At 46.1% G+C, this 17,273-nt stretch overlaps 1 protein-coding gene across 1 annotated transcript in view; it reads right to left on the bottom strand.

Annotated features, from left to right (window-relative positions):
* Positions 1-387: 387 nt before the first annotated feature.
* CCN4 (cellular communication network factor 4) overlaps positions 388-17,273 on the bottom strand; it is a 37,782-nt gene continuing 20,896 nt past the window's right edge. Inside the window, exons 2-5 of the mRNA XM_082235835.1 lie at positions 10,648-10,942; positions 4,360-4,617; positions 2,312-2,505; positions 388-713 (exon numbers count right to left, since the gene is read on the bottom strand). Coding sequence (XP_082091961.1) covers positions 414-713; positions 2,312-2,505; positions 4,360-4,617; positions 10,648-10,942 — 1,047 coding nt within the window. The 3' untranslated portion in view covers positions 388-413. The remainder of the gene's footprint in view (positions 714-2,311; positions 2,506-4,359; positions 4,618-10,647; positions 10,943-17,273) is intronic.

Raw genomic sequence — 17,273 nt, 5'->3', positions numbered from 1 at the left:
TGGGGTCATCTAGTCCAACCCCCTGAAATGCAGGAATCTCAGCTAAAGCATCCATGACAGATGGCCATCCAACCTCTGCTTCTAAACCTCAAAGGGAAATAATAATTCAAAAGCTCTACACTGCAGCCAGCATAACAGAAAATATTTGAGTACTAGGGCATTCTGCAGAAAATCCTGTTGTTAAAAAAGCATTTAAAATGACAGGATGAATCAACGCAGACTTAGCCCAGGATGAGTAAAAGAGAAAAAAAGGATTTAAATCAACAAATGGTTTTGCTTTCACATACAGCAGACGGAAGATTCTCTTTTATTTTAGACCCTCTGTAAAATCAGAGCAATAAAACGTAGGAGTCCCCTCTCGCGAGCCTCCCTCCCTCCCTCCCTCCCCGCGCATGCCATCATACCCAGCCAACTTAATTAGCAACTTCGGAGTAATCGTGGTAATGAGCTAAGTCAGCGAAAATGTCGTTGGGGCTCTTGCAGCTCAGGTTGCAAAAGCAGGCGTTGATCCACATGACTTTCTTGGAGAACCCAGTCCCATCCGGGCACTCGAAGCTCACGTCGATGGTCTTCGACTTGTACGGAGTACAGCAGCGATTGTCCACACAGACGCCGCAGTATTTCGGCCGGTAAGCTGCCTTGCTCACGCATCCAGACAGAGTATAGTTCATCAGCTCCTGCCTCCTGTACACAGCTAAGCATTTCTTTCCAGGCTAGAAACAACATGAGAGAGATGATAGCAATCAACTTGACCGATTAAACATTTTTATTTACGCTTCCAGTAATAATAATACTCATAATAATTTATTAGTTCTACCCTGCCCATCTGGCTGGGTTTCCCCAGCCACTCTGGGCGGCTTTCAACAGAACATTAAAAACAGAACAAAACTTTGAAAACAGAATAAAACTTCTCCAAGAACTATGAGGAGGTTAGAAAGTGCTAGAAACTCTCAGCTCTCTTCATCGCTGACCATTGGCCATGCTGGCTGGGACTTATGGGAGCTAAAGTCCAACAACATCTAGAGGTTTACAGGTAGACTATCCCTGGGTTATGCAGTCTTCCTTCCCAGTTGCAAAACCCCTTGATTAAAACCACAAGTCCCAGAATCCTCTGTGCCCCCATGTCAGGGACCGTGCTGAGGAGGGCTGCACTGAGGAGGACTGGTGGGAGCCTCCCCCTCCCCCTCCTCCTGCTCCTGCTCCTGCTCCGGATCCTGAATCTTCCCACAGTATAGATTTAGAATAGTGGTTTGCAGAGGGACATAGTTCAGAAGGCAGAAGCTGGGAAGTACTGGATGGGGAACAGCTAGGAGGAGAAGCACTGGGAGAGAGAGAGTTAACAGACTCACTGTCGCTGAAAAGCATTCATCTGCTCAGCCCAAGGTCAAGAAGAGCAGATAAGGTGGCAGCACAGAAAGCACAGTGATTGTGAGATCAGGTTACAAGATGCAGTAGTGACGTGGGTGACTAGGGAGGAAGTGGGTGAAACCCTTAATTAGGAGCACCATCATTCCTTGCAATGGATTATTCGTTCTCTCTCTGTGATCATCAAAGTTTCTAACTGGTAAGAGACTCCTTTCTCTTTGTTCTGCTTATCTACTTCCAAGGGGGCGGGGAGGAAGCTGATTTCCTGAAGCCTGATACACCATCATGTTGTCCATCTCTTTGGACAGAACAGAGCTGCAATCGGATAGCCTAAGTAAATAAGAGACGCAGGTGGCGCTGTGGGTTAAACCACAGAGCCTAGGACTTGCCGATCAGAAGGTCGGCGGTTCGAATCCCCGCGACGGGGTGAGCTCCCGTTGTTCTGTCCCAGCTCCTGCCAACCTAGCAGTTCGAAAGCACGTCAAAGTGCAAGTAGATAAATAGGTACTGCTCTGGTGGGAAGGTAAACGGCGTTTCCGTGCGCTGCTCTAGTTCGCCAGAAGCAGCTTAGTCATGCTGGCCACATGACCTGGAAGCTGTACGTTGGCTCCCTTGGCCAATAAAGTAAGATGAGTGCAGCAACCCCAGAGTCAGCCATGACTGGACCTAATGGTCAGAGGTCCCTTTACCTTTAAGTAAATAAGTAAGTGACCACTCAGGTCTCAAACACCCGGGAAGGGAATGCGGAAAAACACTAGAAGCCAAGGACTTAGAAATGGCATCATCTGGAGATGCCATAAAAAGTGAGTGACCGTTCCGGAGAAATTGTGGGAGCTTCTTGTGGGTGGATGGGGAAACAAGAGCAATCCTACAAGCAGTACCTTAATGTGCTTAATGTGGTGAAGCAAGAGCAAGAAGGAGGATTTCTGCCTGTATCATCCCATACCTTGATGTGCTTGGCGATGTCCTCTTCGCATGGGCGCATGTTACAGAGCCGGCTCTCTCTTGTCAGACGGCACTGGTCATTCTCGTTCGAGATTCTTTGGGACGTGCCCATCCCGCAGGTCTTTGAGCAGGGACTCCAGGAAGAGGTGTGGAGGATGCAGTTTTTCTGCCACGACTCAATTTCCCCTTCGTAAACTGTAAAAGAAGAGGAACACGTGGCATTAGGTGAGCTTATGCACCAGCCTCAGGAATGGCCCAGAGTTCCCTGTGAAGAGGAATTGGCTGTTAAACCGCTCTAATTGGAAAAAAAACACATAAATGTAATAGGCCGTATAGTAACAATTGCAAAGCTATTTACTAGAAACTATTTCTCAAAAGGGGACGCGGGTGGCGCTGTGGGTTAAACCACAGAGCCTAGGACTTGCTGATCAGAAGGTCAGCGGTTCGAATCTCCGCAACGGGGTGAGTTCCATTGCTCAGTCCCTGCTCCTGCCAACCTAACAGTTCGAAAGCATGTCAAAGTTCAAGTAGATAAATAGGTACTGCTCCGGTGGGAAGGTAAACGCCGTTTCCATGCACTGCTCTGGTTCGCCAGAAGTGGCTTAGTCATGCTGGCCACATGACCCGGAAGCTGTATGCCGGCTCCCTCGGCCAATAAAGCGAGATGAGCGCCGCAACCCCAGAGTCGGTCACGACTGGACCTCACGGTCAGGGGTCCCTTTAGCTTTACCTTTGCTTCTCAAAAGTTAGATACAGCTTCTTATAATGTCAAAATCAACATCGTGACATAATATATTAGAATGTAGCTTTCCAGTTGACCACCAAGTCCAGTATGTACAAAATACAAGTCCTATATTGTCAGTGCCGTAGTACATTCTTTTCTAATTTCTTCGTCTTCTCTTGTATTTTTCTGTCTGTCGTATTACTTAGAAGAGTGGCATGAAATAATCTTCTAAGTGTCTAATGAAGATGATTGGGTTGGCAGACAAAAGAACCTGGCACTAATGGATGCTGGCACAGGCAGACGAGACTAGGATTCCTGGATATTCCCCTGTTTCGCCTGAAAGGGCTTCATCAGCTGTGCATAGTTCTAGATGCTTTGTAATATAAATAGCTACACAAATTCCAAAGTAACATACAAAGATATTAAAAATGTGCATACCGGTACACTATATATATATATATAGGCATTCTGGTGGTTTTGGGTTTTTCTTTTTTCTTTCTGTTAAACCACTCTGGCAATTGTGGCTCTGTGAGGGGACTCGGGGTCTCCTAACAGCTCACAGCACCCTTAAAGAACTACAGTTCCTAGGATTCTTTGGAGGGGTAGCCATGTCTGCTTAAAGTGGTATAATGCTTGTTTAAATCTACAGTGGATGCTCGGGTTGCGAACGTGATCTATATGGGATGCATGCTCGCAACCCCCAGCTTTTGCAACCCGCACCTGCACGTCTGCACATGCATGGGTTGTGATTCGGCGCTTCTGCGCATGCGCAAAGCATGATTCAGCACTTCTGCGCATGCACGACCACCGAAACCTGGAAGCAATCCGTTCCAGTACTTCTAGGTTTTGGTGGTCCGTAACCCGAAAAAACGCAACCTGAAGTGTCTGTAACCCGAGGTATGACTGTATAGTGCAAATGTGGCATTAAATGTGAGCTAGATGAATCAGTGGTCTGCCCTTGTATAATACAGCTTTTCTACCTTTTTCCCTGCTGGAGGAAAACCACCTTGGAAGGGCAAATGTTGAGCTGGAAAAGGGCCAGCAGGTAAAAAATTAAGCACCTCTTCTCAATTCCCTCCAAGCCCAGCCCTCAAGTGGCTGTTGGTTTTGATTTGTTGTGTTTTCGTTGCAGAGAAAGGGTGGAACAAGCTATACCTGGAACTCCATGCTGCAGGGAGTTTGCCCCTAAAAGCTGTGGGGAGCTTCCTTCCTCCAAAGTCTTAGAAAGTTGCCCCTCGTCACGTGCTCCACACACACACACACACACACACACACACACACACACACGCACACACACACACACACACACACACCACCACCAATACCTGCAGAGGAGATGTGCCGTGGGGAGGTCTTTCTGATTTTCTTGGAGTCGTCGCAGACCCACTGTTCGCAGCATTGCCCCTTCAGCTTAATCAGTTTGGGGTTGGGGCACCAAACGAGGGGTGGCTTGGAGTCTCTGCAGGTGGGGACGCAGCCCACCGCTCCTCCAATACAGGTGCAATTGTACTTGCAATTGGGCTGGAAGGACTGTCCGTTCTTGTACCTCACCCCATCGAGGATGCAGTCGAGGCCGACAATTTCTACAAAAGGAAGAGGGGAAATGCATAGGGAGAGAGAGAGAGTTTCAAAAGCCTAGGCTCACATGACATCTGATATCACAGCAGCAATCAGGTTTTGAACACACAGATTTTCTTTCCTTCCTTCCTTCCTTCCTTCCTTCCTTCCGACACAGCAACAGGCAAGGGCAGCATATCTATTTACTTATAAGGGACACGGGTGGCGCTGTGGTCTAAACCACAGAGCCTAGGGCTTGCCAGTCAGAAGGTCGACAGTTCGAATCCCTGCGACGGGGTTGTTCGGTCCCTGCTCCTGCCAACCTAGCAGTTCGAAAGCACGTCAAAGTGCAAGTAGATAAATAGGTACCGCTCCTGCGGGAAGGTAAACGGTGTTTTCGTGCACTGCTCTGGTTTGCCAGAAGCGGCTTAGTCATGCTGGCCACATGACCCGGAAGCTGTACACTGGCTCCCACGGCCAGTAAAGTGAGATGAGCGCCACAACCCCAGAGTTGGCTGCGACTGGACCTAATGGTCAGGGGTCCCTTTACCTTTACCTTTACTTTTGTAAACTGCCCACTCCTTAAATTATCAAGGCATTGTACAATAGATGAAAACACTGCAATGTAAAATTGTAAAAATGCAGAAATAACATAAATTAGTCAAATTTTATGTTGTGAAGCGCCCTGAGACCTACAGGTATAGGGCCTAACAACAACAACAACAAGAACAACAACAACAACAACACAGTCAAACCTTGGTTGTCAAACGTAATCCGTTCGGCTTCTGAAACATTCGACAACTGAGTCGCGGCTTCCGTAGAAGTTGCATCAGACTTTCAGCTTCCGAAAAATATTCAAAAACCAGAACACTTGCAGTGGGGGGGGGGGAGTATTTGATCCTAATGTTTGCCCTCTGATGAAGAAATGACCAGTCCATAATTTTAATGGTAGGTTTGTTGTAGCTGTGAGAGACAGAATAACAACAGGAATAACAACAGAATAACAACTGGTCATTTCTTCGTTAGAGGGCAAACAGGCAAATTTAGCAGGGGATCAAATACTTTTACCCCTCACTGTACTTCCAGGTTTTTGATATTCTGGAGCCAAAAAGTATGATAACGGAAGCGTTCAGGAACCGAGGTTTGACTGTAATAATAATAATAATAATAATAATAATAATAATAATAATAGCCAGTTTAATTTTCTAATTAAACTTGGTGAAACAATGACGTTTTCAGAAGGCAGTGAGATATATGGATTGCAATGTTAGAATTCCTGCTCCATGGTTGCAGTCATGGGATTATTGTCTATCACATGACGGTATGTGTTTTGATTCCACATAGTGGGAAGTGACGGAGACAGGATGTTTGTGATACTGTGTTCCATGAAGTGGGACTATTGTCCTTTGTTCTTTTTTCCTTTGCTGTCTGATGCTAGAGAGAGAGGGAGCCATGTTGTAGTGCTCCGTGTGTGTTTATATGTAAATAAAGTAGATTAGCCAAAATGCTGAGTTGCTGAGGTCTGTCACGCAAGCTGCAAAGACTCTGCGGATCCCTAAGTGTGCCGGTGTCGGTTGGCATCGGGTGCTGTGATGTTCGGGCTGAAGAAAGCTTTTGAAACTCCCGAACGATCGACCAGGAGGGAGGGAACATGCTAGTCGGGCATGTGTCTCTACCAGGGTCCTACTCGAGTGTAGGCTGAGCTCCTGACATGTAAGTACCCATCTGATTTACACAGATTTCTTTCTTCCCTGGAGAAAAGGAACTTCTTTACATAAGAACTGCCAGATTAAACCAAAACCCTATGTGGTCCATCACCTTCCTTCCTTCCTCAACAGCCAACCAGATGCCTATGGGAAGCCCAACAGGCAGAGCACGAGGGCAGTAGTTCTTTCTCTCTGTTGTTTCCCAGTTTGAAACTGGTATCCAGAGGCATGCTACCCCTGATCATGTAAGGAGCATCTAATCATTGTGACTAGGAGCCAACGGCATTATCCTCTAGGAATGTTAAAGCCAGCTCCATTGGCAATAATAATAATAATAATAATAATAATAATAATAATAATAATAATAATACATTATTTATACCCCACCACTCTGGGCAGCTCCCAACAGAGTTAAAGACACAACAGAACATCAAACATTAAAAACTTCCCTAAACAGGGCTGCCTTCAGATGTCTTCTAAAAGTCAGATAGTTGTTAATTTCCTTGACATCTGGTGGGAGGGTGTTCCACAGGGTGGGCACCCCTACCAAGAAGGCCCTCTGCCTGGGTCCCTGTAATCTCACTTCCTGCAGTGGAGGAACCACCAGAAGGCCCTCGGAGCTGGACCTCAGTGTCTGGGCTGAATGATGCTACAATGGTACATCTCCCACCTTTCAGTTTCATAGTTGGACCCCAGCTTCCAATATTATGAGGAAAGGAGAAAGCCACTTCCAGGTCACGTGGCCACTTCTGGATCACATGGCCAGCATGACGAAGCTGCTCTGGCGAGCCAGCACCAGCGCAGCACACGGAAACGCCGTTTACCTTCCCGCTATAAAGTGGTACCTATTTATCTACTTGCACTTAAGGGTGCTTTCAAACTGCTAGGTGGGCAGGAGCTGGGACCGAAAGACGGGAGCTCACCCCGCCGCGGGGATTCGAACCGCCAACCATGTGATCGGCAAGCCCTAGGCACTGAGGTTTTACCCACAGCGCCACCCGCGTCCCCAAATTATTGGTACAGGAATACAATAATGGCTTGTGAAGGCCATGCAGTCTGAGCTTGGAGCAACCAGCCCAGACTTCTTTATATGCAGTTCACATGGTAGACCGAAGGAACAATATATTGGCTTCCTTTCTCCCAAGGTGAGGGGAAGTGATCTAGCTAAGCCTGGCAGGACAGCTTACTCTATGGCATTAACCCCTTCATGAATTAATTAGACTTAAGTATGTTGGTTATCCCACACTTTTTAGCAACTCATTCAGAGCAAATGGCAATCTATTGGAAACCCAAATTTCCCTTTGTTTCGATTTGGCATTAAAGAGTGGGTTTTCCTGGGGTAAGGGGTGGGGGGTGGGGAACATCCAAAAAGTGCTCAGATGCAGAGCTTTAAAAGTGAGCACGGTGCCTATAAAGTGTGGAACAAAAGGTAACTGTGGAAGAGCCAAAGAATCAATCCCTCTAGCTCAGTGTGGTCTACACTGAAGGACAGTGGTTCTCTTCAGAAAGGGGATATTTTCAATCCTACCTGGAGAGGCTAGAGATCGCTTGAAGCAGGGACAGTTCATAAGCGAGCGAGATGTTCCAAAGGTGAACTACAGCCCTTTTTAAGGTAATGTGAAATCCAGGGTGCAGGTTACGGCTTGTGCCACTGCAGCCTTTCAAGATCAACCCCTTTTGTCTCGAGTTCACAGGTGTTTGTACAAATGCTTACAGTAGTTTGTTTTGCTTTATTTCTCTCCCACAGGAACACTCACAGCTCCTGCAGTTTTAATAGAATATCCTGTTTCAGCTGCAGACAAAAAATGGGACTGAGCCATTGAGTCTCTGTTTTCCCACTTTTACAACAATGATCCTGCCCATTTGGGAGTGTGGGTGTGTGATGGAGGTGCTGTGCTTGTACGACTTTGTTTTAAATAGAGGGGGAAATTCCCAAACTTGAGATCGAGTTGTAAGCAGATCTGCATGTTTCCCCCCACTCCTGGGTTTACCAATGTTTTGCACGGCTTCAAAGCCAAACCAGGTTTTCAATACCCCGGCGATCCTATTTCGACATTTGGAGTGTTTACTATGTAACCTCAAACCTTACAAATTGGTTGGGAACTTGAATTTTCTGGAACAGCGTGCAATAAATATTTTGATCTGAATTTAACCATGAGCTGGACCATCCAAAGCAGCAAAGAAATGATGGTAAGAAGAAAAAGAAGAAGCGTGAAAAGATGAAAATACAGAAGAACAATGGTTGTACAAATTGATAGAGCTCACAGAATTAGCAAACATAAGGAAGTTCCAAAATAAGGAACTGGGATGAAAGGAAGACAAGGGCAGGGGGGAGAGTGGGAATACCTTACAGAATTTCTAAAAAGAAATGACATTGCAGTAACCCTGCAAGTAGGGGTAATTCTTTGAACAACAGAAAGAAAGGATGGGAATAAAAAAAGTTTGGAGAAATTAACGGAGATGCAGCAAATTAAGGCTTTGTTAGAATGCCACTGAAGGTCAGATTGGAAAATCTGCGCAGAAACAATGTCAGATGAAATATGTATAGTGTACAATGAAAATTGGAAAATGCATAAATTAGTGGTTTTCAACCAGTGTGCCATGGCACCCTGGGGAGCCTTGAATGATGGTCAGGGGTGCTGCGGGCAACACTGGCTTCTGTCACTCTTTCCTTCCCTCCCTTCTTCTGATGCCCTCTTGCATCTCTGCCTCCCAAAGGCTTGCACAGCTGTTTGTTGCAGCAGCCCTGGCTACAAGCTTACCAGGTGAATGGGGCCTCTGGGGCTGGCCAGGGGGTGTTTCCCAGGGCCCTGCGGGGAGGTGTGAAGAGGCACCTCTCTTTGGGGTGGGGTGGGCAGCTGAGAGACAAGGCTCGGCAGTTGCAGCTGCCTAGAAGACTCCCGCCTAGGACTTGCCGATCAGAAGGCCAGCGGTTCGAATCCCCGCAATGGGGTGAGCTCCCATTGCTCGGTCCCTGCTCCTACCAACCTAGCAGTTTGAAAGCATGTCAAAGTGCAAGTAGATAAATAGGTACCGCTCCAGCGGGAAGGTAAACAGCGTTTCCGTGCACTGCTCTGGTTCACCAGAAGCGGCTTAGTCATGCTGGCCACATGACCCGGAAGCTGTACGCTGGCTCCCTCAGCCAATAAAGTGAGATGAGCGCCGCAACCCCAGAGTTGGCCACGACTGGACCTAATGGTCAGGGGCTCCTTTACCTTTACCTTTAGAAGACTCCCAAGGATAGGGGGCTGAGGGAACACTCCACAAGGGAGGGTGCTCAAAAAAGGATGAGAGGCTACTGGCTTTGCAGGCAAGAGATGACATAACTGGGTTCCTGGGCCCCACAGGGGTGCCGCAGGAAGAATGTAGTTGGTGAAGGGAGTCGTGGACTCAGAAAGCTTTAAAACCTCTGGCATAAAGAAAAAGAAGCAACATCGGCAGATGTTGCTAGAGTGGAACAAGGCAAATCTAGAAGCAAAGGATCACAAAGTGGTGGCCCAGCTAACTGAACCATGACAATGCTTCACAACGTCATTGTTGTGGTTATTATTATTTTATTTAATGCATTTGCAGTGGCACCTTGGTTTTCAAATGCAATCCGTTCCGGAAGACCAAGTTCTGAAACATTTGCAAACTGAAAACTCAATAGCCAACTGCTAGGCCTCAGGATCCTGCACTCAGCAGTAGTCGCGTGGCATGTTCGACTTCTGAGGCGTGTTTGAAAACTGAAGCATTTACTTCCGAGTTTATGGCGTTCGAAAACTGAAATGTTCATCAATGGAGACGTTCAAAAACCGAGGTATACTACTACTACTACTACTACTACTACTACTACTACTACTAATTTATTTATACCCCTCCCATCTGGCTGGGTTTCCCTGGCTACTCTGGGCAGCTTCCAACACAATATTAAAATACAGTAATGCATCAAACATTAAAAGCTTCCCTAAACAGGGCTGGTGGGAGGGCGTTCCACAGGCGGGTGCCACCACTGAGAAGGCCCTCTGCCTGGTTCCCTGTAACTTGGCTTCTCACAGTGAGGGAACCGCCAGAAGGCCCTCCACGCGGGACCTCAGTGTCCGGGTAGAATGATGGGGGTGGAGACGCTCCTTCAGGTATACCGGACCAAGGCCGTTTAGGGCTTTAAAGGTCAGCACCAACACTTTGAATTGTGCTCAGAAACGTACTGGGAGCCAATATAGGTCTTGACCAGTAGCCAAGACCGGTATCACTGAATATCCTGCCTTTCTCAGTCTACTTTAAGAGAAGAAACAACCTGGGACACGTTCAGACCGACAGGAAGCACCATGACCCGTATCTCTGGCAAAAAGAAAGAGGTACATCACTTACGTGAACACACTCCTATTTCGTACCTAGGTCTGTCTCTGCTGTAGTCACAGTACAGCCCCCTGTGGACGTCGCAAGTGTCCGCCTCTGTGCAGTTCTCCCCCAACTGCTTGGCACACGTCTTGCAGCACTCACAGCCATCGGTCATCAGGCTGACGCCCGCCGGGCAGACGGGCGGTGTCTTTGGACATTCGCATGGCCACTTACAGTACTGCGTCCGCACGTAAGCCTCGGTCGCGGTGGAGGTGGCAGGGGGTGACATGGTAGTCGTGGTCGTGGTGATGTTCTGGGCAAGGACCTGGGTAAGAAAAGAAGAAAAAGCTCAGCAGGGAAACTCAGGAATCCAGTGACAGCTCACTGATGTCTCCTGCTTCACAGATCTACCTGGTGCTGGTACTGAATGGTATGGAGAACATAGAAACCTAGGACTTGTATAGAGTCAGACCACTGGCCTATCTTGCTCTGTATTGGCCAAACTGACTGACAGTAGCTCTCCACGGTTTCGGGCAGGAGTCTCTCTCAGCCGTACCTGGTGATGCCAGGACTTGAACTCGGGACCTTCTGCTTGCAATGCAGATGATCTGCCACTGAGCTATGGTTCTTCTCTGCCATGTCTTTCCCCCACTGCCCATGACAGCCATTTTGTGTTGGCACCCATGGCACTATTATCAAGGTATTTCAACAAGGGCAGGGAAGGGGAATATTGCAGATACAGTCGTACCTTGGATCCCGAATGCCTTGGTACTCAGACATTTTGGCTCCCAAACGCCGCAAACCCGGAAGTGTGTGTTCCGGTGTGTGAACATTCTTTGGAACCCGAACGTCCGACAGGGCTTCCACGGCTTCTGATTGGCTGCAGGAGCTTCCTGCAGCCAATCAGAAGCTGTACTTTGGTTTCTGAATGCTTTGGAAGTTGGACAAACTTCTGGAACAGATTCCATTCGACTTCCAAGGTACAACTGTATTAATATTCAGCTTGAAGTAGCTGAAACGGCTAAAAACTAGCTCTTATTGCCTTAAATACTGACTCTTTATATGCCTAAAAACTGACTCTTATTGGAATAAAAATTATCCAGACCCATAATTCAAAAGTTTCACTGGCACAACTTTATTCAAAGCAGATACAAAATCAAATAATGATGCTTCCAAATAGTTGCATACAGTCATATGTTTGTCCAGGCATAGGCTCAACTTCTTAGAAATATTAGATTACTCCCAACAGACCTAGAATCAGAGGTCTGTCTCTCTCCACACAGACTCCATTAGCCTGTTTTCTCTTCAGGAGAGAGACCTCATAAGCACATCCTCTGTTCTCTGCGACTCCCAGCGAAAGACTCAAGGACCAATTCCCCAAGATGGCAATTTGCAACTGAACACCTCTCTCACAAGACCTAAGGTTAAACACCACATGAGACCTAACAGAACACCAACAGTTTATTATCAACCCATCTAGGTGCTTAGAGAGCCCTTCTTAGCTTTAGGATATATATACCCCAATGAAATTTTCCAGTTAAACTTTCAAAAATACACATTCAAACACAGAGAGAGTTATTTCCATTTCAAGGTAAACTAAACAATTACGCTTAACAGGAAAGCACTGCTTCTATCCAATATTATGATGCTGAGCAGGACAGATCAATAGCCTGACGCAGTTTAAGGATGCTTCCTATGTTCCAGCCTGAAATTTGGTAGTATTCATCAATTTGGTAGCAACATCAGGATGCAATGCATTGCAATTCATACTTTTGTTTGTTTTCCATGATGGCCTGGAAATTTAATCACTTCGAGATGGGGAAGGGGTGCAATGCCACAATTGTTTGCCGTTGGGTAGATTGCACTGAGGACATGTTCCCCAGGTCATTGGGCGGTTCCAGAGGGATCAGTCCAAGGCCAGACCTATTTCCTCTGCTTATTCCTGTGAGAAGATTACGCCTGACCTGTGAGTTTGGACGGCTCCCAAGAGGAATAGCTTCTTGCACCTGTCAGGGACCGCAGTGCCTTTCTGCTGAACAATTACCCCAGGAGTGAGTTCTTAGGAGACAGAACTGGAATGGACGTCATCGTAGGAATTGAATATAGCCTGGCATTCTCGCAGGCAATTTTCAATCCCTTCCCCCTATTCATTGGTCTGTCTTGCATGCTAGCTGTGGGTTTTGTTCACTGTCCTGGGATCTAAAGTTACTAAAGCGTTCTGCTTTTGCCTTTTCACCCTTAAAAGGTCTGTCCTTTAATGCCAAAATTAAAGCTTCAATTGCAAAGTTAATTATGTCATTTTCATAGGGACTAGAAAGGACATTTCATTCCCATTGCTTAAGAGAAAGGAGTTCCCACAACCACAGCAATGGAATTTGTTGGTTCCCTTTGTTGATAGCATTTAGTTAATAGTTTTCAGGTTCACTTGAAGCTTTTCATCCAGTCTTCTGAAGACCATAAGTGAATCCAAGGTCACGTAAAACATGCAATTCATTTTGAGCCCCATTGATCACTGAATAATGCTTTCAAATAATAGTTCTCCGCTTTTTCTTACTTAAACAAAAGCAAAGTATTCTATCCTTCCTCCAAGGAGCTCATGCGATGTAAGAATGTAACAGGTTATATCCACTTACAACAACCCTGCGTGGTAATAATTTACACTATATTTCAGTTGATTAGAAGGAAAGCACAGTTGCCATCTTTTAAAACTGACTCCATTTTTGTGCCACTAGAAATGAAGCTACATTTAGCAAATGACCCACTTTTGTTGCAAAGGGACAAAGCAAAGGGAAAACTTATTTTGTTGTTCACTATTGTGCAACGCATTGGAATGGGCCAGTTGAAAATAATTGGCAATGATTACCCAGTAGTAAATAGTAGTATGACAAAGAGATACGGTACTTGCTGCAGGCTCCGTTGCCTTTTCTTGCGGCTCCACCTTGTTGTTGTTTAGTCGTTTAGTCGTGTCCGACTCTTCGTGACCCCATGGACCAGAGCACGCCAGGCACTTCTGTCCTCCACTGCCTCCCGCAGTTTGATCAAACTCATGCTAGTGGCTTCAAGAACACCATCCAACCATCTCATTCTCTGTCGTCCCCTTCTCCTTGTGCCCTCCATCTTTCCCAACATCAGGGTCTTTTCCAGGGAGTCCTCTCTTCTCATGAGGTGGCCAAAGTATTGGAGCCTCAGCTTCACGATCTGTCCTTCCAGTGAGCACTCAGGGCTGATTTCCTTCAGAATGGAGAGGTTTGATCTTCTTGCAGTCCATGGGACTCTCAAGAGTCTCCTCCAGCACCATAATTCAAAAGCATCAATTCTTCGGCGATCAGCCTTCTTTATGGTCCAGCTCTCACTTCCATACATCACTACTGGGAAAACCATGGCTTTTACTATACGGACCTTTGTTGGCAAGGTGATGTCTCTGCTTTTTAAGATGTTGTCTAGGCTTGCCATCGCCTTTCTCCCAAGGAGCAGGCGTCTTTTAATTTCGTGACTGCTGTCACCATCTGCACTGATCATGGAGCCCAAGAAAGTAAAATCTCTCACTGCCTCCATTTCTTCCCCATCTATTTGCCAGGAGGTGATGGGCCCCGTGGCCATGATCTTCGTTTTTTTGATGTTGAGCTTCAGACCATATTTTGCGCTCTCCTCTTTCACCCTCATTAAAAGGTTCTTTAATTCCTCTTCACTTTCTGCCATCAAGGTTGTGTCATCTGCATATCTGAGGTTGTTGATATTTCTTCCGGCAATCTTAATTCCGGCTTGGGATTCATCCAGCCCAGCCTTTCGCATGATGAATTCTGCATATAAGTTAAATAAGCAGGGAGACAATATACAGCCTTGCCGTACTCCTTTCCCAATTTGGAACCAATCAGTTGTTCCATATCCAGTTCTAACTGTAGCTTCTTGTCCCACATAGAGATTTCGCAGGAGACAGATGAGGTGATCAGGCACTCCCATTTCTTTAAGAACTTGCCATAGTTTGTTGTGGTCAACACAGTCAAAGGCTTTTGCATAGTCAATGAAGCAGAAGTAGATGTCTTTCTGGAACTCTCTAGCTTTCTCCATAATCCAGCGCATGTTTGCAATTTGGTCTCTGGTTCCTCTGCCTCTTCTAAATCCAGCTTGCACTTCTGGGAGTTCTCGGTCCACATACTGCTTGAGCCTTCCTTGTAGAATTTTAAGCATAACCTTGCTAGCATGTGAAATGAGTGAAATTGTGCGGTAGTTGGAGCATTCTTTGGCACTGCCTTTCTTTGGGATTGGAATGTAGACTGATCTTCTCCAATCCTCTGGCCACTGCTGAGTTTTCCAAACTTGCTGGCATATTGAGTGTAGCACCTTAACAGCATCATCTTTTAAAATTTTAAACAGTTCAGCTGGAATACCATCACTTCCACTGGCAGTGCTTTCTAAGGCCCATTTGACTTCACTCTCCAGGATGTTTGGCTCAAGGTCAACAACCACACTACCTGGGGTGTACGAGACATCCATATCTTTCTGGTATAATTCCTCTGTGTATTCTTGCCACCTCTTCTTGATGTCTTCTGCTTCAGTTAGATCTTTACCACTTTTGTCCTTTATTATGGTAATCTTTGTACGAAATGTTCCTTTCATATTTCCGATTTTCTTGAACAGATCTCTGGTTCTTCCCATTCTGTTGCTTTTCTCTATTTCTTTGCATTGCTCGTTTAAGAAGGCCTTCTTGTCTCTCCTTGCTGTTCTTTGGAAATCTGCATTCAATTTCCTGTATCTTTCACTATCTCCCTCGCATTTTGCTTGCCTTCTCTCCCCCGCTATTTGTAAGGCCTCGTTGGACAGCCACTTTGCTTTCTTGCATTTCTTTTTCATTGGGATGGTTTTAGTTGCTGCCTCCTGTATAATGTTGCGAGCCTCCATCCATAGTTCTTCAGGCACTCTGTCCAGCAAATCTAAATCCTTAAACCTGTTCCTCACTTCCACTGTGTATTCATAAGGGATTTGGTTTAGATTGTATCTTACCTGTCCAGTGGTTTTTCCTACTTTCTTCAGTTTAAGCTTGAATTTTGCTATAAGGAGCTGATGATCTGAGCCACAGTCAGCTCCAGGTCTTGTTTTTGCTGACTGTATAGAGCTTCTCCATCTTTGGCTGCAGAGAATATAATCAATCTGATTTCGATGTTGCCCATCTGGGGATGTCCATGTGTAGAGTCGTCTCTTGTGTTGTTGGAAAAGCGTGTTTGTGATGACCAGCTTGTTCTCTTGACAGAACTCTATTAGCCTTTGCCCTGCTTCGTTTTGATCTCCAAGGCCAAACTTGCCAGTTGTTCCTTTTATCTCTTGATTCCCTACTTTAGCATTCCAATCCCCTATAATGAGCAGAACATCCTTCTTTGGTGTCACTTCGATAAGGTTTTGTAAGTCTTCATAGAACTGGTCAATTTCAGTTTCTTCAGCACCAGTAGTTGGTGCATAAACTTGGATTACTGTGATGTTAAAAGGTCTGCCTTGGATTCGTATCGAGATCATTCTATCATTTTTGAGACTGCATCCCAGTACAGCTTTCGCCACTCTTTTGTTGACTATGAGGGCCACTCCATTTCTCTTACGGGTTTCTTGCCCACAGTAGTAGATATGGTAGTCATCCGAACTGAATTCGCCCATTCCCGTCCATTTTAGCTCACTGATGCCCAGGATGTCAATATTTATTCTTGCGGCTCCACCTAGTGGTGCAAATATTTTCTGAGCCTGCAATTGCAAGTTTCACTAGCGGTGATGTGTGCAACCCTCCTTTCAGCAATCAAAATTATAATAGAAAAATATGACCACCACCCAACAGCAGCAGCTGCAACCCAAAACAAACATACAAAAAAAAAAAAAAGCATGAACCAGCCAAGCTAAAATCAGAATTACAAAATGTTATACTTCTGGAGGAATAAGACACTGTTCATTGTATCAGGGATGGGGAACCAACAGGTCTCCTGATCTTGTATTCCCAGCTCCCATCACCTTTGCTATAGGCTTGCTCACACATTACACTGAACACAGGAACAAGCTGGCTGGATAAATGCACATGTGTTTGTAACACGGAGTGGACACTTGTTGATTTGTACAACTCTGTACAATTTCAAATGCCTGAGAAACAAGTCTAGATCCAGTCCAGAGACCAACTGGTATAAAAGCACCAGAACTCACCAGAACTCAGTTTCAGCAACTCTCAGGTGGGTGCCATTGCCATTATAAGAGAATAAGGGAGGCATTCATGGTGAGTTCCGGCACCTCTTTTTCTAGAAAAAAATTGCACTGGATAAAAGAAGGCTTACAGGGAGAGAAAGGTCTTCAACAGGCACCGAAAAGGCAATAGGTAAAGGTAAAGGGACCCCTGACAGTTAGGTCCAGTCACGGACGACTATGGGGTTGCGGCGCTCATCTCACTCTATAGGCCGAGGGAGCCGGCGTACAGCTTCCGGGTCATGTGGCCAGCATGACTAAGCCGCTTCTGGCGAACCAGAGCAGCGCATGGAAACACCGTTTACCTTCCCACCGGAGTGGTACCTATTTATCTACTTGCACTAGCATGCTTTCGAACTGCTAGGTTGTCAGGAGCTGGGACCGAGTAACGGGAGCTCACCCCATCGTGGGGATTCGAACTGCCGACTTTCTGATTGGCAAGCCCT

The sequence above is a fragment of the Podarcis vaucheri genome, assembly GCF_965113315.1.
Source record: "Podarcis vaucheri genome assembly, chromosome: 8".
In the NCBI taxonomy this organism is placed as follows: domain Eukaryota; kingdom Metazoa; phylum Chordata; class Lepidosauria; order Squamata; family Lacertidae; genus Podarcis; species Podarcis vaucheri.
The sequence above is the reverse complement of the archived record's forward strand: the minus strand, read 5'-3'. Positions and strand labels throughout refer to the sequence as shown.